The sequence below is a fragment of the Myotis yumanensis genome, unplaced genomic scaffold, assembly GCF_028538775.1.
Source record: "Myotis yumanensis isolate MYYU_CA2020_CCGP unplaced genomic scaffold, mMyoYum1.0.hap1 SCAF_6, whole genome shotgun sequence".
Classification (NCBI taxonomy): domain Eukaryota; kingdom Metazoa; phylum Chordata; class Mammalia; order Chiroptera; family Vespertilionidae; genus Myotis; species Myotis yumanensis.
Genome location: NW_027223757.1, coordinates 80733880 through 80761787, shown reverse-complemented (window position 1 = coordinate 80761787; position 27908 = coordinate 80733880). Strand labels below are relative to the sequence as shown.

Genomic DNA, 27908 nt, shown 5'->3' with positions numbered 1-27908 from the left:
AATGTAAGAAAAATGTATGACTTTTATAGTCTCCTTATATTTCAACCTGTTACTTTCTATGCTACTGTCTGAAGTTTGGGGGAAACCTGTACTTTCTGGGTTATATTACCCTTTGATTACTTTCATAAAATAAAATCAGATTTTCATAAAAATGCAACACATTTTATGACACTGAGACAGATCAGTAAAATCATTCTATATGTTCTTTGTATCCCAGTAAATGCAACGTACAAACCATATTTTGATATTACCTGTAATCTTTACATGCACTGGCTGAAGATGGACAGTTTCAGTAGTTTTAATTGTCCTGAATTTTGAAATTCTGTTTGTTTGGAGATTGGGAACAATTAACGGTGTGTCCACATCCTACAGGTGAAGCTCTATGTAGAATTTCTGTGCAAAAGGAGAATTCTTAGGCCCACAGGAGGACTATTTATGACTTCTGCCTACTCTAAAATTCACTTACCTCTTTTTTAGCTTTACTGAGCTATAAAGAGATAGGTTTCTTTTTAAGTGAAGGCTAGACAAAGGGCTTAAAGGTTATGAGTATTTTATTTTGTCTCCTAATAGATAAAGACATACTAAATTTTATCTTCCTCATATGGGATGTAATTCCTTTTTTTTTTTTTTTTTGTAAGAAAGAAAAAAAATATGTCATTGGTGCCAGGAAGCTTAGGTTTTTTTCCTAAGGATCTTCTATAACTAGTTTTTAAGTTCCTGTGCCAGAAGGACTAAATTGGTCATTTGGTGCTAGCTAACATTTAAAACAGGATGCAGGTTGTTTTTGCTTTCAGATTACTTTTCCAGGAAAAGCAAGCTTATGTGGTGTTTTTTTTTAATCTGATTTTTTTTTGTTATTGTTAGTTTGCATCATATCCTGCAATCACAAAATAGACTAGTTTTAAAAAGTGGTTCATTGCAATCTATATATATATAAAAGCCTAAGCGACTGTTACAGAGGAACGACCGAAAGACCAGAACGACTGGTTGCTATGACGTGCACTTACCACCCTGGTCACCTGATTGGGTTCTGCAAGCCAACCTCCCAGTCTCTCTTTCTTCTCCCCCAGGCCGGCAGATGCCAATTGCCCGGTGGGGAGTGGGGGACCAGGGGTGGGTGGCAGCAGACGCAGGTGGCGCCAGGCCAAGGCGAGTGCAGCCAGAGGGTGAGGCCAGCAGCCTGCAGCTGTGGGGAGGAAGGCCCTGGCCAGCCAACCTCCTGGTTGGCTTTTGAAAAACCTCTTTCTGGGGAGCACCCCCCCCCCCCCCCCAGCAGCACGCAATTCAAAGGCGCTAGCTGCGGAGCTGCCCAATCTCCCTACACCCAATCGGATTGAGTCTAGCATGGGGGGGCAGAACACTCTGAGCCGCTGCCCTCAGGCGGCCACAGAGCTGGACCACCCGGCCCCCAGCGTGCTCTCTGCCTGGAAGCGTCCAGCCTCAGACCTCCGACCCCATTAACTGGATCAGTGGTGGGGTGGAAAGCAACCCGGCAGGGTGAGGAAATGATACTTGGGGTGATAACATGGGTGCAGTCCCATGACCTTCCCCTCCCAGGATAATGCTGCGCTCCCTAACTTCCCATGGGCCAAGAGATAAATGTGGATTCACAAAGAGGCAGGACCCCAAGGAGCTTCAGCTCGGGGGATGAGAGGAGTTACTTCTGACACCCCCACCCTTTGCTTTAAGGCTGCATTCTCCTTCCCTAATACATGTTGCTTGAAGTACACGATGGTTTGTTTAGACATGCGATAAATGTGGGGAAAGCAAAGTTTTGTGCTTTAGAACAAAAGAGTCTGGAGTCGAGGGAAGATGGCGGCGATATAGGCAGACGCGTCCCAGGTCTTGTCCCGGAGCAAACGGAGTAAGCAGCTGAAACTAATAACACCCACCCCGAATTGGCAAATTTACTCAGCTGGTGAGACGGCTTGCAGCCTGGAAGGGCAGACCTCCCCTGGAAAGGTTAAAAACCAGGGATCTGGGCAGGAAAGTTTGCCAGACCTGAGCCCAGAGGGTCGGAGGGAGACCGCATGGCAGCCAGCCGCGTCTCTTGGGACAGACACAGACCCTGACCAGGGTAAGGAGTTCCGCGGGTTTGCTGGCGCCAGGAGATTTGAGATTTGGATTTTGTGATTGCGGAGAACTGAGACTAAAGGGGGCATCCTGAGGAACTGATCAGACCATGCAGTGCCCATAAGAGAGGAGCGTTTCCCAGACCGCAGATCCAAGCAACAGCAGCCCCCTGAGCACCGCAGACTCCTGATCACCACAGCCTCCTGATCACCACACCCTCTGTCTGTGGAACAGCAACTGTACTTGAAGCCTCCCCCTACCAGCCAGAAGAGCCAACACAGCTGTGAACAACACCCACCAGAGGAGCTGCTGCCAACTGGAAAGCAGCTGCTACCGCAACCATCTGAGCAGCAACCACAACCCAAGGAGCCCCTGCCACCCAGGGAGCAGCCACTGAACATCTCAACATCTACATATGTCAGCGAGATCAAACATGGGTAGGCAAAGAAACCCCCAAAGGAAAGAAAAGGAGGACTCCCCAGAAAAGCAGCTAAGTGAGACAGAGATATGCAACATGACGGAAAAAGAATTCAGAATAAGGTTCCTAGAGTACATGCACCACATGTTCAAGAAGCAAGAAGAAACAGATGAAAAACTCAACTACTTATGCAAGAAGCTAGAAGAAACAGATGAAAAAATCAACAACTTAAGTAAGTCCCAAGAAGAAATGAAGAGTGACATAGCTTCAATAAAAAACTCCATTGAAAGTATCAACAGTAGACTGGGAGAAGCGGAGGACCGAATTAGTGAATTAGAAGACAAGGAAGCAAAACACACTCAAACTGTACGGCAAATGGAGAAAAAAATTAAAAGACAGGAGGAGAGCCTAAGGGAGCTTTGGGACAACATGAAACGAAACAACATACGAATAATAGGGGTGCCAGAACAACAGAAAGACGAACATGGATTAGAAAACCTATTCGAAGAAATAATATCAGAAAACTTCCCTGAGGTGGGGAAGAAAAAAGTCACACAAGCCCAGAGAGTTCCAAACAAGGTGAACCCGAAAAGACCCACACCAAGACACATCATAATTACCATGGCAAATGTTCAGGATAAAGAGAGAATCTTACAGGCTGCAAGAGAGAGACGGAAAGTAACATACAAGGGATCTCCCATTAGATTATCAAATGATTTCTCAACAGAAACACATCAGGCCAGAAAAGAATGGACGGAAATCTACAAAGTGATGCAAAGCAAAGGACTGAATCCAAGAATACTCTATCCAGCAAGGCTATCATTCAAAATTGAAGGGGAAATAAGAAGCTTCACAGACAAAAAAGGGCTAAGGGAGTTTATCACCACCAAGCCAGCCATGCAAGAAATGCTAAAGGGACTGGTGTAAAAAGAAGAAATATCAAGCTCAGAAAGAAAACAGCCACATACACACACACAAAAAAGAAATGGCTACAAACAAATACCTTTCAATAATAACTTTAAATGTAAATGGACTAAATGCTCCAACCAAAAGACATCGAGTGGCTGAATGGATAAAAAAACATGACCCATACATCTGCTGTCTACAAGAGACCCACCTCATTAGAAGGGACGCACACAGACTGAAAGTGAAGGGATGGAAAAATATCTTTCACGCAAATGGAAAGGAAAAGAAAGCTGGGGTAGCAATACTTATATCTGACAAAATACATCTCAAAGTGAAGGCCATAACCAGAGATAAGGAAGGCCACTTCATAATACTAAAGGGATCAATACAACAAGAGGATATAACCCTGGTAAACATATATGCACCCAATGCAGGAGCACCCACATACATAAGAAAACTTCTGGAAGATATCAGGGGAGAGATCGACAACAATACAATCATAGTAGGGGACTTTAATACACCACTGACATCACTGGATAAATCCACTAGACAAAAACTCAGCAAAGAAACAGCAATCCTAAATGACTCACTAGATCAGATGGACTTAATTGACATCTTCAGAACACTTCACCCCACAGCTGCGGAATATACATTCCTCTCAGGTGCTCATGGGACATATTCAAAAATAGACCACATATTGGGTCACAAGCAAAGTCTCCACAAATTCAAGAAGATTGAAATCATAAAAAGCTTCTTCTCAGACCACGATGGCATAATGTTAGAAATAAACTACAATAAAACCAACCCAAAATACTCAAACACTTGGAAGCTGAATAGCATGTTATTAAATATTGATTGGGTTACCGATGACATCAAAGAAGAAATTAAAAACATCCTGGACACTAATGACAATGAAAACACAACAATCCAAAACCTCTGGGACACAATGAAAGCAGTCCTGAGAGGAAAGTTTATAGCTCTACAGGCCTATCTCAAAAAACAAGAAAAAATGGTAGTCAATCATCTAACTCTACAACTCAAAGAATTAGAAAGAGAGCAACAAGAAAACCCCAGAGTGAGCAGAAGGAAGGAGATAATAAAGATTAGAGCAGAAATCAATGAAATAGAGACCAAAAAAACAATACAGAAAATCAATGAAACCAAGAGCTGGTTCTTTGAAAGGATAAACAAGATTGACAAACCCCTAGCCAGGCTCACCAAGAAGCAAAGAGAGAGGTCCCAAATAAACCAAATCAGAAATGATAGAGGCGAAATAACAACAGACCCCACAGAAATACAAATGATTGTTAAACAATACTACGAGCAACTCTACTCCAACAAACTGGACAACCTGGAGGAAATGGACAAATTCCTAGAAAAATACAACATTCCAAAACTCAATCAGGAAGAATCTAAAAACCTCAATAGGCCAATAACTATGGAAGAAATTGAAGCAGTCATCAGAAAGCTTCCAGCAAACAAAAGCCCAGGGCCAGACGGCTTCACAGGGGAGTTCTACCAAACATTCAAGGAAGAACTAAAACCTACCCTCCTCAGACTACTACAAAAAATTCAAGAGGAAGGAACGCTTCCAAGCTCATTCTATGAAGCCAGCATCACCCTAATACCAAAACCAGGTAAAGACATCACAATGAAAGAGAATTACAGGCCAATATCCCTCATGAACATAGATGCCAAAATCCTCAACAAAATCTTAGCAAATCGGATCCAGCAGTACATCAGAAGGATCATACACCATGACCAAGTAGGATTCATCCCAGAGATGCAAGGATGGTACAACATCCGTAAATCAATAAATGTGATACATCACATAAACAAATTGAAAGAAAAAAACCACATGGTCATATCAATTGATGCAGAAAAAGCATTCGACAAAATCCAACACCCATTTTTGATAAAAACTCTCAGAAAGGTGGGAATAGAAGGATCATACCTCAACATAATAAAAGCCATATATGACAGGCCCACAGCCAACATCATACTCAATGGACAAAAACTAACACCATTTCCCCTAAGAACAGGAACAAGACAGGGATGCCCACTCTCACCACTCCTGTTCAACATAGTACTGGTAGTATTAGCCATTGCAATTCGGCAAGAAGAAGGAATAAAAGGCATCCAAATTGGAAAAGAGGAAGTAAAACTGTCCTTATTTGCAGATGACATGATATTATACATACAAAACCCTAGAGACTCCATCAAAAAGCTACTAGACTTAATACATGAATTTGGCAATGTAGCAGGATACAAAATTAACCCCAAGAAATCTGAGGCATTTCTATACACCAATAGTGAACTTTCAGAAAGGGAGATCAGAAAAACAATCCCATTTACCATCGCACCAAAAAAATTAAGATACCTAGGAATAAACTTAACTAAAGAGGTTAAAAACCTCTACTCAGAAAACTACAGGACGTTGAAAAAAGAGATAGAGGAAGACATAAACAGATGGAAGAACATACCATGTTCTTGGATTGGTAGAATCAACATCATTAAAATGTCCATACTACCCAAAGCAATCTATACATTCAACGCACTTCCCATTAAAATACCAATGGCCTTCTTCACAGATCTAGAACGAACTCTCCAAAAATTCATCTGGAATAAAAAAAGACCCAGAATAGCTGCAACGATCCTGAGAAAGAACAAAGTAGGTGGGATCTCAATGCCAGATATCAAGCTGTATTACAAAGCCACTGTTCTCAAAACTGCCTGGTACTGGCACAAGAACAGGCATATAGATCAGTGGAATAGAATAGAGAGTCCAGAAATTAGCCCGAACCAATATGCTCAATTAATTTTTGACAAAGGAGGCATGAACATACAATGGAGCCAAGATAGTCTCTTCAATAAATGGTGTTGGGAAAATTGGACAGACATATGCAAGAAAATGAAACTAGACCACCAACTTACACCATACACAAGAATAAACTCAAAATGGATAAAGGACTTAAATGTACGACAGGAAACCATAAAAATTCTAGAAGAATACAAAGGCAACAAAATCTCAGACATATGCCAAAACAATTTCTTCACTGATACAGCTCCTAGGGCAGTTGAAACTAAAGAGAAACTGAACAAATGGGACTACATCAAAATAAAAAGCTTCTGCACAGCAAAAGAAACCATCAACAAAACAACAAGAAAACCCACCTCGTGGGAAAACATATTTGCCAACGTCATATCTGATAAGGGCTTAATCTCCAAAATTTATAGGGAACTCATACAACTTAACAAAAAGAAGATAAACAATCCAATCAAAAAATGGGCAAAGGATCTAAATAGACACCTTTCAAAAGAGGACATTCAGAAAGCCAAGAGACATATGAAAACATGCTCAAAGTCACTAATCATCCGAGAAATGCAAATCAAAACAACAATGAGGTACCATCTCACACCTGTCAGAATGGCCATCATCAACAAATCAACAAACGACAAGTGCTGGAGAGGATGTGGAGAAAAAGGAACACTTGTGCACTGCTGGTGGGAATGCAGACTGGTGCAGCCACTATGGAAGGCAGTATGGAGGTTCCTCAAAAAATTGGAAATGGAACTCCCATTTGACCCTGTGATCCCACTCCTAGGAATATATCCCAAGAAACCAGAAACACCAATCAGAAAGGATATATGCACCCAGATGTTCATAGCAGCACAATTCACCATAGCTAAGATCTGGAAACAGCCTAAGTGCCCATCAGTAGATGAATGGATTAGAAAGCTGTGGTACATCTACACGATGGAATACTATGCTGCTGTTAAAAAGAAGGAACTCCTACCATTTGCAACATCATGGATGGAACTGGAGAGCATTATGCTAAGTGAAACAAGCCAGTCAATGAAGGAAAAATACCACATGATCTCACTCATTCATGGATAATAAAGACCATTACAAACTTTTGAACAATAATAGATACAGAGGCAGAGCTGCCTCAAACTGATTGTCAAACTGCAGTGGGAAGGCCAGAGAGAGTTGGGGGACAGGAGGGAGGGGAGTAAGAGATCAACCGAAGGACTTGTATGCATGCATATAAGCATAACTAATGGACATAAGACACTGGGGGGTAAGGGAGGGTAGGGGTTTGTCAAGGGGGGGGGGGAAAGGATACTTATGTAATACCCTTTGTAATACTTTAAGCGAAAAATAAAAAAAATAAAAAATAAAAAAAAAAAAAAAAGAGTCTGGAGTCTTGGGGGGGTGTGTCTCTCTCTCACACACACACACTAATTCCTCCCCTCTTTTCTGGCCTGGCAAATCTTCATGCAGAAAGTGAACCCTAGCTCCTCAGAACCCACCTTTGCTGGAGTGGCCTCAGTTTTGTTTCATTCTTTTTCTCTCACAAGGTTTTTTCCTAATCTCTAAACCAGCAGTCGGACAACCCCTGAGGGGTCCTGGATTGCGAGAGGGCACAGGCCAGGCTGAGGGATACTATCCCACCCCCTGTGCACAAATTTTGTGCACTGGGCCTCTAGTGTTAAATAATAGTGCATGCTGCTAACCAATAAAGTGTAATTTTAAAAAATCACACCTTAAGTCCTGGGCACTGTGGCTAAATGGTTAGAGTGTTGACCTGCGTACCAAAGGGTTGCAGGTTTGATTCTCGGTCAAGGGCACATACCTGGGTTCTGGGTTTACTCTCCACTCCTGGTCTAGGCATATGCAAGAGGCAACCAGTTGCTCTGTCTCTCTCACATCGATGTTTCTCTCTCCGCACTCCTCCCCTTCACTCTCTCTGAAAAGCAATGGAACCCTGGTTGGTTTGGCTTAGTGGATAGTTGACCTGCGCACCAAAGAGTCGAAGGTTCAATTATAGTTAAGGGCCCGTACCTCAGTTGCAGGTTTGATTCCTGACCTTGGACAGGGCATGTATGGGAAGCAACCAATCAATGTGTTTCTTTCATGTGGATGTCTGTCTGTCTGTCTGTCTCTCTCTCTCTCCCTCCCTCCCCTCCCCCCCTCCCTTTTTCTCCCCATCCCTTCTACTCTCTCTGAAAATCAATGGAAAAGTATCCTTGGGTGAGGATTAACAACAAGAAAAATCGATGGAAAAAAACCCTCATGTGAGGATAACAAAACAAAAAACAACAACCCTTAAAACCATTGTAAAGGTTTATAGTGATAAACATTGCAGAGTGCATATTCAATTTAAATCTGTGTGCCAAGACAAGTGAATCTGCATGTGTTGAATTTTGAATAAGCAACTAAGGACAAGCTCAGATAATTGATAATATGATGTTAAATATTTGGAAGCTACTTGTTAGCTACTTTTTTATAGTCTCTAAAGCCAAAAAAGTGTTGGCTTTTTTGTGGAGTCTAGTCATGAAGCCATTGAAACTTTTCTTTGTGTCCTGCCTGTGTGGCTCAGTTGGTTGAGTGTCATTCTATACACCAAGAGGTTGCTATTTCGATTCTGGTCATGGCACATGTCCGGGTTGTGGGCTCTATCCCCAGTAGGGGGCCTGCAGCAGGCAGCTGATTGATGTTTCTCTATCATTGATATTTCTTTCTCTATCTCCCTTTCCCTCTAAAAAAAAAAAATCAATAAAAACATATTTAAAAATAGTAAGAAAGAAACTGCATGTAAGTTAAGCATGATAACTCTTCAGTCAAACAAACAGGTATTTTCTAGAAACTCTAGTATTGAATAATGTTTTCCAGGACAAAGTTGACTGTTAGAAGTTGCTGAAGTTATAGAAGAGCAAAACAGATACAAGTCTCACATTACTTATAAGATCCTTGTAAAATCAGGCACAAAGATAATGGATGGTGTAGAGTATTTTACTTAGAGAGTAAAGAATTGACATCTTTCAGCATCACAACTCTGTATAATGTTAATTGTGGAATATTAGTAGATATTTCACTTTATATGTGGAAAAAATAGATGTCAGATAAGAATCTACCTTAGCATGTGTGAGGGAAGATATCAGTGCTTGTAACTTTCTATTCCTTATTAATGGAACTCATGCCACAGAAGCGCTTATTTTACATGTAAACAGATATATTGAGGTTGATAGTGATATGACACTAGTAGCTGTGCTGAAAGAAATGATGTTGCTACATGAAAAATTAGTTGACTAGAATGCCAATCTACACAGTGTTTCATTCCCAGTAAACAGTTGATAGCAAATGGTATGCCTCCTGATTTTGAGTAAGCACTGAAGAAAGTAATGAAAATTCTGAATACCATCAAAATATGGTCACTGACAATACAACTTGCAGTTTACATTTTTTTCACAATGAGCATATTAGTTCAGGCTCTGCTCTTTGGCAGTAAAATATTCTGACTCAAAAGGGGAAAAAGACCCATTCAGATGACTCCTCCCCAGTTACAGCCTCTCAGACAAATGGGGTAGGGTGTTCTTTTTTTTTTTTTACATCATATTTTATTTTATTTATTTATCTCCCATTGAACCCTTCCACCCTGCTCTTACCCTCTCCCCAGGCCTTCACTGCACTCTTGGCTGTATCCATGAGTTATGCTGCACTATTATCTGTGTCTATGGGTTATGCATACATGCATATAAGTTCTTTGGTTAATCTTTTCCCTACCTTCCCTCCCAACTTTCTATTTTATTTTGAAAATTTTAAAATTTACAGAAAAGTTGAAAGAATAATTGTGCAATGAACATGGTATACTCTTCACCTAAGTTTGCTGTTTACATTTTGTCAAATTAGCTTTATCTCTGTATGTATAAATAAATAAATACATATTTTCAACTGAATCAGTTGAAAGTATATTGTAGACATGATACTGCATCCCTAATCATATGAGTTTTTGCTTCATAATGGTGATAATGATAATTTTTTCTAAGATTCTTTATTGTTTAAAGCAGTGGTTCTCAACCTTCCTAATGCCGCGACCCCTTAATGCAGTTCCTCATGTTGTGGTGACCCCCAATTTCATTGTTACAAATTGAACATAATTAAAGCATAGTGATTAATCACAAAACAGTATGTAATTATATATGTGTTTTTCGATGCTCTATCCACTGAGCTAAACCAGTTAGGGCCACAGCTTTTTTAATCCACTGATCTGCTGATGGACACTTGGGCTGTTTCCAGGTCTTAACTGTTGCAAATTACGCTGCTATGAACATAGGGGTGCATGTATTCTTTCTGATTGGTGTTTCGGATTTCTTAGGATATATTCCTAGAAGTAGGATCACTGGGTCAAATGCCTGTCTCATTTTTAAATTTTTGAGGAAACTCCTTATTGTTTTCCATAGTGGCTGCACCAGTCTACATTTCCACCAGCGGTGTGCTGGGGATCCCTTTTCTCCACATCCTCACTACCACTTGTTTTTCATGATTTCTTCGAATTCTTCCATTACTACTCTTCCAAGTCTTAGCCTCCTCTTGATTTCTTTGAGTAGCAAGAAGCAGTCCTTTAATTAACCATACTTGGTCATCTACCCATAGCTGCTTTAATGATTCACTTTTAAAGATGGGAGTGATTCTGAGTTCCCAATTATTAAGAGTTTGAAAGAAGTTGAGAACCACAAACCTGGATGGTTATAAGTGATCATTACTTATTTGAATAAATGAACCTTGTTTGAAAAGCTAACGCAAAAAAATTTTTAAAAAATATGTTTTTAATGATTTTTAGAGAGAGAACGTGAGGATTGAGGAGAGAGAAACATCTTTGATCGGCTGCCTCCTGCATGCCCCCTCCCAGAATTAACCAGTGACCTCTTGGTTCATAGGTCAATGCTCCACCACTGAGCAACACCAGCTGAGCTAAAAATAAAACTTTTTATCATTTCCTATATGAGTTTGATTTTTATCTGTCAGAAAATAGGGCTATTAAAGAAGATAAAGTACATTGTAGACTTGTTCGTTTTATCTCTTGAAACAGATAAAATAAACGGATACTCTTAAATTAGTTCATTTTAGTATTCCTAGGCTTTGATCAGGATGTAGTCTGGAAATCACTGGCATGGAGGACTTGAATGTGATACATTTTTTGTGCCAACAGTGTCTTTTATATTCTGTATTCTTAGTCTCAAAAGTGGCAGTTGACATTTTACTTTTGTGTAATCGGTGGGATCAAGTGTATAAATTATTTCATTGCTGTGATCCTTATACATTTTTTGTAGTTGGTTTGAATTTATTTGGGGCCAAATAGATTGTAACGTGGGGGCAAGTTGGAAAGCCAACAAGAACTGATTGTGGTTAGTTGCTTAGAATGCTTACATGTTCTGTTTTTGTATATAAATACTCTGACAACAAACATAGTATGTAAAGTATGTAAATAAAAGTGCTATTGCTTATTTTAATTATCTTTCTTAACCTGACTTTTTTAATGTTACTTTTTTAGAGATCAAGAAGCGGCAATGTAAGGTTCTGTTTGAGTACATTCCACAAAATGATGATGAACTGGAGTTGAAAGTGGGAGATATTATTGATATTAATGATGAGGTAAGGAAAATGTGTTAGAGATCAAGCAGCAGTTAGAATTAATGCTCTGGATATCAGAAAAATGCTTTGTAAGGATGTTAATTTTTTGTAACAGTTTTTTGCAAGTTTATTGGTTTTCTTTTTTAATAAAAATTTTAAGATACTTTAAAATGAATCTTTAATGACTTAATATCTCATTGTCTTATATGTAGAAATAAAATTTCACTCATCCTTGCTATATCTAATATTTGTGTACTGTATTTGTTGACTTTAGGAAGACAAAACCTTGTTAAACTAAAAATTAATGTAATCTAAGTGGTTAAGAATATAAATAAACCTTTCCTTTGATTCTGAATTCACTTTAGGTACAAAGCAGTAAAATAGAAGGAATTTTACCTTTTACATAGTAAAGGAATACTTTAAAAAGAATCTTTAAAAAGCTTTGCATGGTTTGAATTATCACATTGAAATATTGCCCAAAAACATGTTTCCCTCATTTTAATGTTTTAGAATGATTATTTAAAAATATTTTAGCCCTAGCCAGCTTGGCTCAGTGGATAGAGCCTCGGCCCTAAGACTGAAGGGTCCCAGGTTGGATTCCGGTCAAAGGCACATACCTCGGTTGCAGGCTCTATCCCTGGCCCTGGTCAGGGGCAAGTGCGGGAGGCAACCAGTTGATGTGTCTAACATTGATGTTTCTCTGTCTCTTCTCCCTCCCTTCCACTCTGTCTAAAAATCATTGGAAAAATATCCTCAGGGGGGATTAATGACAACAACAAAAGTAATAATTTCACATCTCTGCTTTTACCATTAAAGGAATATTAAAGTTTTACTTGGCAGTTGAAATTCTCATTTTCAGAGTATATGTTTTGATATCATATAGTGCCACAGGGATTGATATTGTGTCCTAACATGTAATGTAGTTTATCACTTAGGTTTATGTTAAGTTCAATGTGTTTATACAAAGGGCAATTCTGTTTTATTTCTACTAGTTGGCAATGATAATAATGTTTATTGAGCCTATATTATTCCTAAAAAAATATTTTACATGTATTATTTCCTTTAAATTTTTAAACAACCTAGAGATAGGAATTTTTATCCCAGTTTTACATATGAAGAGATTGAGTCATAGGAGATAAGTGATTGTTCCATTTACTGTTGTGGTAAAGACAGGTTCATGGGTGTGTGGGTCTGGAATTCAGATAGGGCACAGTAAGGATGACTTGTGTCTGTTCTTTGATGTCTTGGGGCCTCCACTGGAAAGATTCAAGGCTGAGTGCTTGTGGAATCATGGGAAGGCCTCTTCACTCACATTTCTGGTGCTTAGAAGACGTGAAGGTTAGGACTGACTGTGGAGAGCCTTTATGTAGCTTCTCCATCAGGATTGCCTTTTTTACTGTAGTTGGGGGAGGTCTCATAATAGTTGGACTTATTACATGGCAGTTTAGAGTTCTTTTTTTAAATATATTTTATTGGTTTTTTACAGAGAGGAAGGAAGAGGGATAGAGAGTTAGAAACATCGATGAGAGAGAAACATCGATCAGCTGCCTCCTGCACACTCCCTACTGGGTATGTGCCCACAACCCAGGTACATGCCCTTGACCGGAATCGAACCTGGGACCTTTGAGTCCGCAGGCCGACGCTCTATCCAATGAGCCAAACCGGTTAGGGCAGTTTAGAGTTCTTAAAGTGTAAGCATTTCAGCAAACATAACCTTTTATAATCTAACTTTCACCACATTCTGTTGGTTACAAGCAAGATGGCAGGGGTTGGGACAAAGGCCATCACTTCTTGGTGGGAGGAATGTGTTAAGTTTATTTTGTAGGTGAGCATATGGGGTAGATTTTGTTTCAGACATCTTTGCCCAAGTTCATATGCCTGGCATGCAGAGGAGCTAGAACAGCCGTGGGCAAACTACAGCCCGCGGGCCAGATCCGGCCCGTTTGAAATGAATAAAACTAAAAAAAAAAAAGACCGTGCCCTTTTATGTAATGATGTTTACTTTGAATTTATATTAGTTCACACAAACACTCCATGCATGCTTTTGTTCCGGCCCTCCGGTCCAGTTTAAGAACCCATTGTGGCCCTCGAGTCAAAAAGTTTGCCCACCCCTGAGCTAGAATCTGAATCCACACAGTCTGCTTTTGAATCAGTGTTCTTTACCACCATACTACCTACCTCTTAAGAATTCCTTAATTAATAGGAATTATTATAGGGTTAGTTACCTAAGTACCCAGTTGCTGCCAATTTGGGATTCCAGGTGTAGATAATAATTTTTTTATGTTTACCTCTTTGTTGTGCCTGTTCAGTTTGGTCTACTTTCACAATTGAGTCCCCCTGAAAATGCTCAGGTTTTAGATTTTGGTTTACTTCTGAGCTTTTTCTCCTTCTTATGTGCCTCTTAGTACCTTGTAGTTATAATGCACCAAGCCAACTGTCCCTCCTTTCGGGTGTATGGATGCCTTCGAGCAGGGATCTCAAGTTAATCTTTGAGCACCCACTCCTACAACTAGGTAAAGAGGTTGGCTACTCAAAATTATTCATCAACAGAATCAAGTGCCTTTATTATTGGTATTTTTTTCTAGTCTTTTTAAAATATCTAATTATAGTAAAGAAAAGGTTCACTTTAACCAAACAGCTTGTTTCAAAACCTAATAAGGGATCGACTTTTTACTAGTGATATTCCCTTTAATGTGTTTCTATACATGACATTAAAAATTAACCTGAAAAAAAAAATACTATTAAGTAACTTCATGAAAATTTAGTATCCTTGTTAGTGAATATAGATTTTTCTAAAGAGTTTGGTTTCTGAGGATATTTCTGGTTGTGGTGGAGGCAATGTTTAGTAGAGCCTGAAATCTTGACTTTTAAAAGTAAATGTTTCTTTCTTATACTTGGGTTAAGACTTGCTATTCAAGTAAAAGGCTGAGGAATTTCATGTGTCTATTATTCTAATATTCATCAAACTTTTTCCAAATCAAAAATTTACAAATACTTAAATATTATGTCATAATTACAAACCAAGGCTCAGTAGTCTTTAAAAGAGTAAGATTCCAGAAGAAAACTATTTTCTTGCTATTAATACATTATTCTTGGTTATCTGATACTTTTATGAAAATTATTTCTTTATAGATTACAAGTTCTCATAACAAATGTTGCAAAGTGCTGTTGATGTGGTTAATCCAATCTATTTAGATTTAATCTACGTAGAATATATTTTCCCATTGTATTTTCTTATAGGTTTAAAGGAATTATTTTGCATAACTAACTTTGTGCTCATGTACTTCTGTAGCTTAAATTTTTCCATAGGGGGAAGATTCTCATTTAGGAGAAGTTTTTTTTTAATTTTTGAGTTGTGAACTCTTTCAGGTAGAAGAAGGCTGGTGGAGTGGAACCCTGAACAATAAGTTGGGACTGTTTCCCTCAAATTTTGTGAAAGAATTAGAGATAACAGATGATGGTGAAACTCATGAAGCCCAGGAGGATTCAGGTAAACTCAAAAATTTTTTAATAGATTTAAATAAACTTATATATCAGTTAGTGTTTATTTTATATTTTTTTGAATCTCTTTTTTTACTTTTGAACTGTGAGCTTTGGTTTATCTACTTTAAGAAAAAAACCCACCAACAATAACTTATGACAGGGTCTCAAAATGAACTAAGTAGGCAAAATAACAATGTTTTTTCCTCTGATGTCTGCTTTAGCTTGAAGTAAACCTATAGTACTGTACTCTGATTGTGAAGTGATAATACTTATCTTATTTCTTCCCACTTAAGATATGCTTACATACAGTTTTTTTAAATACATATTTTTATTGATTTCAGAGAGGAAGGGAGAGAAAGATAGAAACATCAGTGATAAGAGAGGATCATTGATTGCCTGCCTCCTGCACGCCCCCCATTGGGGATCGAGCCTGTAACCCAAGCATGTGCCCTGATGGATAAATCAAACCATGACCTCCTGGTTCATTGGTGGATGCTCAACCACTGAGCGACACTGGCCAGGCTTTATACAGTTTTGATCTGATTTTGCAAATAGCCTATCCACAATTTTAGAAATTCCTCAAGTCAAAGGTGCTGAAGTCAGTCTTCAGTGCAGATACTGATTCCATTGAAAGATAGAAAATCATTGAGATAGGAATAAATAGAGGACTCATAACAAATAGACTTAGTATTTTACGTTACACTTATTTGAGAATGATTAGTACCAGTTCTGAAGTCAAAACTTACGTTTTAAGGATGTATAGTAACCATTAGAGAACAAACAAGTCCTGAAAACATCTGGCTTAAATTTAATGGTACACTTACTCCATAGCAGACTGTCCCCTGATTTACTTTAGCTCCATATTGTTATTTCTTATGTTTTATAGCTATTGGATCCTCTGATATTTGTTCTTAACATTAGAATATGGTATTAATTAAAACTTATCTTGAAATGATTCTTATAATGCTATATAAATTGAGCCCTTAAAATATGTACAAAATTTAAAGTCCAAGTGGGACCACTAGCAAAAGAAATCAAATTTAAATTTGGATGTAGATTATTATTTTTATAATTGTAAATATTTTGGGCTTTTTTCTCGAATTGTTTGCCTTATTTGAATTTTAGTAACCTTGCAGTTATATCTGTTAAAAATACACTTCCTTGCTTGTTTAACCCGTTTACAATAACAAGCGTCTAAATGTGGAGCTTTGTGATTATGGGGTGGTAAGACAACGGTTTAAGTGCACTATAATTCCTGTTTTTTTAAACTCTAGGTTTTAGGCAGAGAATATTTGAATATTGATTTGAATGCCAGGAAGTGAGTGTGCTATAAAGATTTTAGAACTTTAGTGATAAAAGTATATAATCCTTTAAGTTTTAATTTAAGAGTTTGATCTTATACATTAAAGAATTGACCTTCACTCTTCTTGTGTCCTAACAAAGTGTAATAGCCTCTGTTTATAATTGGTATTTTAACAGTCTTTTTAGGTAGTAGCGTGTATTTCTAGTAGCTGTTATAGGAATTATAGTTGACTATATATTATGAAATGTTATTTTTTACTTATAGTATTGTAATGCCATATCCACCACAATTTGATTGTTTTACATAGTTTCTCCTTACCCTCTTTTCATTTAATAGAGTTCTTCTGTTCTTTTCTTTTAATCAATAAACTGAAATAAATGGGATAATGTTCTTGGTTTCACCAGTTAAACTCTAGCTATTACTGTCAAGATAATTCTGATGCTAGACAATATTTCCTGATCCTTCATGGATAATTTATTTTTATGCCCTTAGTTTTTATTGAAGGACCATAGAATAAAAGTTATAAGAGCCACTATTACATTTTTATAGGAGTGTGGTAAATTCATAATTTGTTCTCTTCTGCAAAATCTCCATTTATGTCTAATAAGTATCTTAAATTTAAGATGGTCAGAACTGATCTTCTGTCCTTTTCTTGGCACCCAGATCTGCTCTAGACAGTCTTTTTATCCAAGTTAATGACAACTCCATCTCTCTCTTACTTAGATCAAAGACTTGGATTCACCTTTTACTCTTCTATTTTAATCTTACACTCTACTTGTCACCTACTAAATAAATGTGCAGAATCTATTTTCTTTTACTACCTCCACTGCTGCTACCCTGGTGTAAGTTTTATTTTGCTGTATAATTGTAACAGCCTGTTATTTGCCATTACTTTCCTTCTGAATGTTCAGGTGCTCACTTCTAGTAGTTACGTGTTTTAAGAAGTCAGGAACATTTTAGTCTCACAGCCTTTGTACTTGCTGTATATCTTTGGGAATGTTCTTCGAGATTTCCTTATGGCTTTTGGTCTGATTTCAATAGTCTGCTCAGAAGTCACCTTTTCAGTTAGGCCTTTCCTAATAGCTCTGGATAAAACAGCCAAAAGCTCCCATCCTCCACTCTAATTTCCTTTTCTTCTTTGATCTTTGACATATTTGTTATTGGTCCTTATTAATTTTCTTATTGACTGTGTACCCTTGTGTTAAATATACATTTTGTTTTGTTCATTGCTGTATATCCAGTTTCTGGAACATTGACACATTGATGCTCAATGAATGAATGAATGAATAGTTTTTGTGGTTTACAGAGAACTTTTCAAACATTTTGTCATGTTAAAATCTCATAGCTTTGGAGGAGATTAGTTCACTCCTGTTTTTAAAGGTGAAGAAATTGTAACTCTGAGATTATTTATCCATGGAGTGGTAAAAGTCACAATTGGAATTCTGTTCTGATCTTTTAAATTCACTATGCTATTTATCATGTGGGGGTATGGATATTAGATGATTCTCATTATTTTATCCCTTTGTTTGCCTGTTGTCTTTTAATTTTAAAAAATCATGCCTGTAGAATTGTCTTCTCATATACTTTTATTCCTATGCAAATTATGAGCAGTGATATCAGTGGCATTTCCCATGGAGTCAATGTATCCTTAAATCTAAATTTGAAAGTCAATGCCAGTGAAGGAAAATTCCTAATATAAATTTAATTAATTCAAAATTCATATATTTGTTTATTCAATATATTGAGTGCTTATTGGTGAGCATAATGTGCAAGGTTCTGAGAATACAGTAGTGAGCAACATAGGCATGATTCTTCTCCATATTTGAAGCTTTTGGTCCTTTGGGAAAGAAAAGACTTAAACAAGTGATTATAATTCCACATGAGAAATGTTTGTGACAGAAACTTTAGAGTGCTATAGATGTATGTTAGAGAAACCAAAGTTAGCAGGGTATGAGGGACTGCGCCCTAGAGGAAGTTACAGATTGAGATCCCAAAATAGGTAGGAGATCCCTAGGCAAGTTTGTGACAGAAGATAAAGAAAGAGCATAGTATTTTCAAGATCCTGAAAGAGATTCAATTCAGAGGGATTGTAGAGTGTATAGTTGGATGTGGTGAATGTTGAGGCTGGAGAAATTTTTGGGTCAGGTTTAAGAAAACAATGCAAAAATGCTAAATCCAGGCACCAAGAGTGAAATGATTAGATTGTTTTTAGATAGATTGGTTTGGTTGCATTGTTGAAAGTAGTTTGGAGAAGAGTAAAGACTAGATAAGGAGATTAGCTGAGAATGTTTTGATAATTAAGGTAGAAATACTATCAGTTTATTTTTATTTTTTTTAAAATATATTTTATTGATTTTTTGCAGAGAGGAAGGGAGAGAGTTAGAAACATCGATGAGAGAGAAACATCGATCAGCTGCCTCCTGCACATCTCCCACTGGAGATGTGCCTGCAACCCAGGTACATGCCCTTGACCGGAATCGAACCTGGGACCTTTCAGTCCGCAGGCCGACGCTCTATCCACTGAGCCAAACCGGTTTCGGCTAGTATCAGTTTAAACTAGGAGTGATCATAGGAATGAAGAAGCATGGGTAAAATAGGAGCTAAATAGGTGATATAAAGAACTACACCATGTGATGATGGGAACTGTGAATGATTGGAAGGAAGAGCCAGTGACTACCAGGTTTTTGGCTCAAGAAGCTTTGTTGTTGAATCATTACACTAAAATGTTTAAAATGGCCGAAACCGGTTTGGCTCAGTGGATAGAGCGTCGGCCTGCGGACTGAAAGGTCCCAGGTTCGATTCCGGTCAAGGGCATGTACCTGGGTTGCGGGCACATCCCCGGTGGGGGATGTGCAAGAGGCAACTGATCGATGTTTCCCTCTCATCGATGTTTCTAACTCTCTATCCCTCTCCCTTCCTCTCTGTAAAAACTCAATAAAATATATTTAAAAATAAAAAAATAAATAAAAATAAATGGTTTTGGGGTCATCTAGAATTACATTCAAATGTTGGCTTTGTTACCGTGGCCTTGGGAAAGTTCCTAACATCTCTTTGCCTAGTTTACTTATTTTCAAAATGAGGAGTAATAATGCTAATGTTAAGCCTATGGGTAGTTATACAAATTAGATACAATTCATGTATAGTGCTTAGAAAGTGCCTGGTACAGAATAAGCCCGGAATAAATGGTACTACCATTTTAATTATTATTCATTGCTTTCTTACTGTTAAATATCAATGAGCTGATAATCACGGATTTTTAGGAAAATTATTCTTAAATTTTCTTTGATGATTTACTCTAGAACTTAATTTCTTAGATTATAAGGCCTTTGAGAATTTGTTATGAGCTGTGCTTTTTTTACCCAGAAAAATGAACTGAAAAAATATCCACACTTTTCCTTGGGGCTGGTCATGGACTCATTGAGGCCTCTGAATAAGAACCTTTGCTACTGAGCAAGAATGTAGAAACAACTTTCTTACTCATATAACATTAGACTTTCTTTCATTTTTTTTACCATTAAATGGAAAATTTCATGGACTTACGTTACTTTATCCATGAGTTAAAAGGACAGATCTTGAACTGTTGACTTTTTAAGATAAAATTTTTTTAATATTACCAGTTTTTGTATTTGGAAACTACCACTTTTAAAAATGATTAACTTTATCTCTTTTAATGCTTAAAGTCTTACATTTCATATCTTTGCCCAAAGCTGTAAATTTTAAAAAATACTTATTTTTGTTGATTTCAGAGAGGAAGGGAAAGGGAGAGATAGAAACATTAACGGTGAGAGAGAATCATCAATTGACTGCCTCCTGCACACCTCACCCTGGGGATTGAGCCCGTAACTCTGACATGTGCCCTGCCTGGCAATCGAACCCTGACCTCTTGGTTCATGGGTTAAGGCAGCGGTTCTCAACCTGTGGGTCACAACCCCTTTGTGGATAAAACGACCCTTTCACAGGGGTTGCCTAAGACCAATGGAAAACACATATATAATTACATATTGTTTTTGTGATTAATCACTATGCTTTAATTATGTTCAATTTGTAACAATGAAAATACATCCTGCATATCAGATATTTACATTACGATTCCTAACAGTAGCAAAATTACAGTTATGAAGTAGCAACGAAAATCATTTTATGGTTGGGGATCATCACAACATGAGGAACTGTATTAAAGGGTCGTGGCACTGGGAAGGTTGAGAACCACTGGGTTAATGCTCAACCACTGAGCCACACTGGCTGAGCACAGAAGCTGTAAATTTGACATGCTCTTGTTAAGGATTTTGTATATTATGATTTCTTGGATTTCTTAATTAGCATTTTACTAATTGAAAATACCTAAATTGTTATTGTTTCACACAACATCCAGAAAAACATCAGGATAAAGTATATCTTACTCTTTTGAATATGTTAGTGCTCAGTCATTTAATTTATTATTTTTATTTGACATTTTTTATTAGGAGGCATAGGATGCAAACACTATGGAAGGCGGGGGGAGTATCAAGATTTTCTTGTCATTCTTCAAAAACGAATTATTCTTTCAGAATCTGTTTGGACTGGGCCCACCTTATCTTTCCCCTCTCAGGGGAATGGGAATGAAACTGCACCCGGATCGGTGACACAGCCAAAGAAAATTCGAGGGATTGGATTTGGAGATATTTTTAAAGAAGGCTCTGTGAAACTTAGGACAAGAGCATCCAGTAGTGAAACAGAAGAGAAAAAATCAGAAAAGGTAATATCTATAAACTTTACTTAGATTAATATCACCATTTCTCTCATTAAGCATTTTTTAAAATGTAAAAATCACTTTGCAACTCTTAAATGTTCTTTTTTGAGATCGCTGATCCTTGGTTAAGAAGATAGAAAACTCTTCAAGTTTACAGTGATTAATGTTTACATTTGATTTTTATAAAATTAGAATGTTTTGTGGTAAAATTTAACACAAACTCTCCTTAGTGGAAGCCTTAGAGTTTTAGTTGTCACAGTTTAAAAGTAGAAAAGGCAAGTCTTTTTTTTCCTTTGAAAACTAAAATTACATATTTAATTTGAAGTAGGTCTCAAATGGACCATTTTTAAATGGCTTTAAAAATGAGATATGAAGTGTATTAGGCACTGCTTAACTTTTCTCTGGCATTGTAACATAGGTCAAAGTGAATGTACCATACATTCTAAGCTCTAATAAGAGATTTAAAACTAAATCTTGTGAGTTTTTATTTTGGGGGGAAAATAGCTACAATCTGAAGGGCATTTATTTCAAAGCTGTTGTTCCTGGTGTTAATTAATATCTGGGAGCTTTAGATAAAGTACTTGTTTCAGATAGGAGGCTTTCCTGTGATGTTTACGGCATTGTTTCCTTTTTAGTTCTCCTTTGTATGTCTTTATTTAACTCTTAAAAGTTTAAAATATTTCAGTATTTACTTGCCTTGTTTAGCTGTATTTCACTTTAAGACTGTTTTGGTTGGTGAAATATATATTTAAGTTTTCTCCTAACATGTTTAGTTTTAACTTTTTTTATTTCTTTCTTAGCTTGCTACATATTTTCTCATGTAATTGTGATTTGGGTTCAGGAAAGAAAACTTGTATTTTGTACCTTATCTTCTCCTAGCTATAAGAGTTCTAGCCTTAAGATTTTGGGGCCTAATTGATTCTTGGTTTTCAAGATAAAGATTGGAATTCTTGTGGATTTTGGAGTGGTGCTGTAGCTATAACAGCTAGGAATGTTGGAGAGGCAATGTCTGCATTGGAGAGCCATTAGAATAGATGATATGGGGTCTCTTATCAACTCTACAGTTTAGGATTATATTGAAACACTTCATTTGATTAATGACGACACTAACATTTTTTTTTTAAATATATTTTATTGGTTTTCTACAGAGAAGAAGGGAGAGGGACAGAGAGCTAGAAACATCGATGAGAGAGATCGATCAGCTGCCTCCTGCACACCCCCCACCGGGGATGTGCCCGAAACCAAGGTACATGCCCTTGACCGGAATCGAACCTGGGACCCTTGAGTCTGCAGGCCGACGCTCTATCCACTGAGCGAAACTGGTTCGGCGACACTAACATTTTTTAATTATTAAGAATATTTTTATTAAACAAAGTAAAACTGCAAAAACAAATATGTGCCTTTTTTTAAAGGCCACTGTTTCAAAGTGCCATTTTATCTCTGGTTTGAGAATCATCTATTTTGCTTTGGAAGGTCTTTCAGGACAACTTGAACGCTCTTGTCAGGTAGGAGTAGTAAAGGTGAATATGTGTGCAAAACATTAGCAGTGGCATTTAGAAGATGATGCCCAGGATCACCAGTTGCAGGTTCAGGTGGATTAATAAGACACAGCTGTGGAACAGGGATTCACACCTGTTTTTTGGGTATGGATCCTCGGGAAGGTTGAAGACTTAGTGGCACATTTTTAGCTCATTTTGTCTTTCTTGTTGAATCTCAAGGCTTCATATTACGAAGTGGAGTGTTTTGCTGCTGGAAAAGCTGAATGAAATTTTGCTTCTAGATATTTAACAAAAAGTTCTGAAAAAGAATCCTTATGCACAACTGCTGTATTGGTCTCAGAGCTATGTGGGGGACACTTTTTGATCTAAGCCACTTGGTCACCCACCTAGTAACACTGCCTTGCTCTTTATTGAACAACTGTTCCATTTCCTTGCTTTTGATATGCAGGGTGCTTCCCATCAGTTGTAACATTTCATGATGTTCATGTTTAGGTGTTTGAAAATATCCTCTAAAGCAGTGGTTCTCAACCTGTGGGTCACGACCCCTTTGGCAGGGGTCGCCTAAGACCATCCTGCATATCAGATATTTACATTATGATCCATAACAGTAGCAACATTACAGTTATGAAGTAGCAACAAAAATAATTTTATGGTTGGGTCACAACATGAGGAACTGTATTAAAAGGGCCAGAAGGTTGAGAACCACTGCAAAAAGATTTCTCATTTGGACTCTTCTGTGCTACTTAGTAAGTTAATTAATTTCTTTTTTATGTTATCCAGTACTTTCTGTTGGACCTCATTTTGTTAAATTCTTTAATTTGTTCTTGTTCTGATACAAGCCAGTATTCATTTTATCTAGACACCCCCCACCCAACGCTCCCAGTTTTCCATCTGGACCAGTGGTTCTCAACCTTCCTAATGCCCTGACCCTTTAATACAGTTCCTCATGTTGTGGTGACCCCCAACCATAAAATGATTTTCGTTGCTACTTCATAACTGTAATTTTGCTACTGTTAGGAATCGTAATGTAAATATCTGATATGCAGGATGTATTTTCATTGTTACAAATTGAACATAATTAAAGCATAGTGATTAATCACAAAAACAATATGTAATTATATATGTGTTTTCCATTGGTCTTAGGCGACCCCTGTGAAAGGGTCATTCGACCCCCAAAGGGGTCGCGACCCACAGGTTGAGAACTGCTAATCTAGACTGTCTGCCTTCTGTATCAATTCAGCTAGTACCAGCTTTATTTTAGCTAATGTGTGAGCACACTGCTTTTCTTGTTCCTGAAACAGAAAGCTGTAATGCACTTTCATCTTTCTCCTTGGTGACAACATTCCATTGTTCCTGCAATGACTCTACCTACTGACTGACTCGATGGCTTGCATTAGAAGGTGAATCTGGCTTTTCCTACAACACTGTGACTTTCCTTCTCAGATTAGCTGCTCCATCTTCTGTAGCCCAGACTTCTGGCAAAGGGAAATCTTGTGATCCTAAAGCATGGTTATAGGATCTCTCCAGCTCCTGCTTTAAGTGTAATTCTTTGTCACATATACACTGAACCTCCTTCCCATAAGGCACAGTTTTCCATTTGTTTCTGTTTCAGTGCAAACAGGACTTCATTTCTCTCCTGATGAAACATAACTTTCTCTTCCTGGAGTGATGTGACTGCCTTTAAGAGCTGATTTAATTGGTTCTGCCCTGTTCTTTTTTTTTTTTCTTCTTCTTTCTTTCAATAATTACTCTAAAACAAGAATCTTTTTCGTCATTGCAGCATATTTCAATTCTTTTTTTTTTTTTTTTTACCATAGAAAGCCACACATTTGTCTTTTGTAGTGCTTGATTTTCTGTTTGCTTTTCCTGTGAAGTTTCTACTATTTTTTCATTTCTCTGTTAGATTATCCATATGTTGACTTCAAAATTCAGTAGTCTCCTCCTTTAGGTTGGTTACCATCTACCTCAGAAGTTTATTTACACTCACTTAATTAGTGAAATTTTCACTTGAAGAAAGAAATTCATCACATTTTGCTTTGAATAAGAGCTCTTTTTTCCTTAGATTTTGTAAAACATCCTGTTTCTCCTTTAGCTGCTTAATTTCTGAATCAGTTTGTTCACGTTGTTTTCTTTCTGGTTCAGAGGTGGCAGCAATTGAATCAATCTCTGGTGATCTTTCTCTCTTTCTGGAGGGTTCTAATTGTTGCTCCTTTTTCCTGCATTGATTTTCTCAGCCCTTGAAGCCCTTCTGGGAGCAATTTAGAAGACTCATTGAGTTCATCAGATTTCATTGCCTTCAGAGAGAGTGCATTCTGTGGTCATTGACCCCGTGGAGGGCTGTGGTAAAATAAGCTCAACTGACCTAAAAGAGCAGAGCTGCCTTACACTGAGCTGAATTAATGCTGGTTCCTTCTCCAAAAGTTGGTTGTTTTCAATGAGATTGTTACCTTGGTTTAAGCTACTCCGTCTCATTATTTTATTTTCAGCTGCAGACAGTGCTTGTTGCACTCAGTGATTCTTCCATGAATGTAGTTTGGGGAAGAACTTTTTTCTTTCTTGTCACACTATTTTGCTTTGTAACATCAGGCTTCAATTCACATTCTTCAGCTGTTTTCCTTTTCCTCATTCTTTTCATCTTGTTCTCTTCTTGAAACATCTCTCATTTTGTACAGAAGGTAATTTTTTCTTGAGGAATTTAATTCTGATTTAAAATCCTTTGGTCTTTTCATGAACTGTTTTTTTGTGTGTTTTTTTCTGTTTGTAGAATTTGAATAGACTTTTGCATATCATAAATTTTAGATTTCGTGATATTTAGGTCACTTTCTCAGATTCCCCAGCCACCCTGCTGTAACAGGTTTTCAAGTTATTCAATTTTTTCTTCATATTCTTTTTTTTATGACTAGAGGCCCGATGCACGAAGATTCGTGCAAGAATGGGCATTCCTTCCCCTGGCTCTCCAGCTGGAGCCACCTTTGCACCTTTGCTCCATCCCCAAGCCTCCTTTCTGCCTTCCTTCAGGCCCAGAGCCGCCTTTCCGCCTTCCCATGCTGCCCAGAGGCCCCGAGCGGCTGTGGCGGTGCTGAACGCCTGCATAGTCGCCATGGCGACCATGTAAGTGTCCTGACCTACCCAGCTGCTCAGCACCTGTGTATGCAAATGAACCTGCCATCTTTGTTGGGTTAATTTGCATACTCCTGATTGGCTGGTGGGTGTTGTGTCAATTTGCATCTTTTTATTAGTAGTGTAGATACCTACCCCTTACTTATTCTACTTTTTGTTTGGGAACATTCTGTAGCATTGCCATTTCAAATTGATGTTTATCAATATACTTGTTTTGCTTCTGTTTAAGTTTCTTGATGGTTTATTGGAATTTGTAGAATTCATGGTGATCACAGCTGTTGGCTGTGGATGTCTGAACAAAACACCTCTAATGGCTAACTTCAGCCTCAAGTATTACAGTTTTATTTGACAGTTTATTTCCTTGTGATGAAATCAGGTTAGGAAAGCCCATGTTATCTCCATTGCAAGCTGAAGCATGAAGGTTGATGTCATCACCACAGAAGGTGATGCAGGGGTGATGGTACAGGCCAACTCCAGAATTTCTCACTGATTGTCTGACTGCAGCTTCTGCACCCTGTTCTTTAGCACAATCTGTCTTCCTTCCAGAAGTTTGATTTCCAAGTCTTTTTGTTGTAGTTGATGTCAGAAAGGAACATTTTTGTTGCTTTATTTGAAGCTCTGACGTTTCATACTTCTGTTCTAGGTCACCACAGAGAGTTTCAAGTTTCTCATTCTCTGCTTTTGAAATTGCCTGAGTGGCTTCCACCTCCTTCTTCTTAGAGTCAAGTGTTTCTTCCTCTCTTTTTTAAAAATATATTTTTATTAACTTCAGAGAGGAAGAGAGAGATGGAAACAACAATGATAAGAGAGAATCATTTATTGGCTGCCTCCTGCACGCCCCACACTGGGGATCTAGCCCACAACCTGGGCATGTGCCCTGACTGGGAATTGAACCATGGCCTCCTGGCTCATAGGTTAACATTCAACCAACTGAGCCACGCCGACCAGGCTCTTCCTCTTTTTTTTTTTTATTATTTCATCAGCACCTCTTTTGTGAAGTTGGAGATAAGTCTCTGAAAGGAGCCGCAGTGCTGTCCACTTGCCCCAGAGAATGGCCTTAGCCAGAGCCAAGGCCACCAAACCAGGAGGCCATTGCTGTGGGTCATAGGACTGACCTAATCCGCCTGCCAAAAATGTCCAGTGCCCAGGGACAATCCCACCAACTGTCCAGGAATTGCTGCATGGGCAGGGCTAAGGATCAAATCATGATCCATTTCTAGGCCACGCCTGAGTGGTGGAAGGGTCTTTCCACGTAGGGGACACCTGGGAGCTGAAAGGTCTGGCCTGGGCCTGACAAGGTGGGCTCCTCTGTCCCAGTGACTGTTTCCACTCCACCAACATAAACTCTACTGCCACTATGGCCACTGTGAAGGCATTGCCTTCAAACTCTCCCTACATGCAGGCAAACAGAAACTACACATTCCCTTTGACTTTTTTGTCACACAGCTCGTGTTGTCCTGCAGCTTGTGATTTCCACGCCACCATTTTTTTTGTTGTTGTTGTTGTTTTACATTTGGGGTAGAATTCACACAGTGACACACATTCATCTTAAGAGCACAAATGGGTGATGTTTGGTAGATATCTGTGCCTGCGTATTGACTCCGACACTAGTGATTTTTTGATTGCCATTTATAATGTCCACTATTCCAGAGTTGTGATTATGATAGTAGTCTCAGGGTCACCCTACGTGATGGACTTGCGAGGCTTGCTTTGATCACTGACCTAGGAATTGATAAAGTAGGGAGCACATTTGCTATGTTTGTAGATGACACCAGATTGGAAGATATGGTGGTTAGAATTAGGAGGAATTAAAGTGTTTTAAAATTTAAACAGAACAGCCCTGGCCAGGTGGGTTCGATTTTTATTCAGGGCACATACCTAGATTGTTGGTTTAATCCCTGGTCAGGGCATGTATGGGAGGCAAACACATTTTTTTTTTTACATTTTTAAAAATATATCTT

The 27908-nt window shown here is 38.2% G+C and overlaps 1 protein-coding gene across 2 annotated transcripts in view; it reads left to right on the top strand.

Moving 5' to 3' along the window:
- Positions 1-27908, top strand: part of CD2AP (CD2 associated protein) — a 116382-nt gene that overhangs the window by 47169 nt on the left and 41305 nt on the right. For both annotated transcript variants that reach the window (XM_070418449.1, XM_070418450.1), the window contains 3 exons: positions 11734-11834; positions 15183-15303; positions 21147-21334. In XM_070418449.1, coding sequence (XP_070274550.1) covers positions 11734-11834; positions 15183-15303; positions 21147-21334 — 410 coding nt within the window. The remainder of the gene's footprint in view (positions 1-11733; positions 11835-15182; positions 15304-21146; positions 21335-27908) is intronic.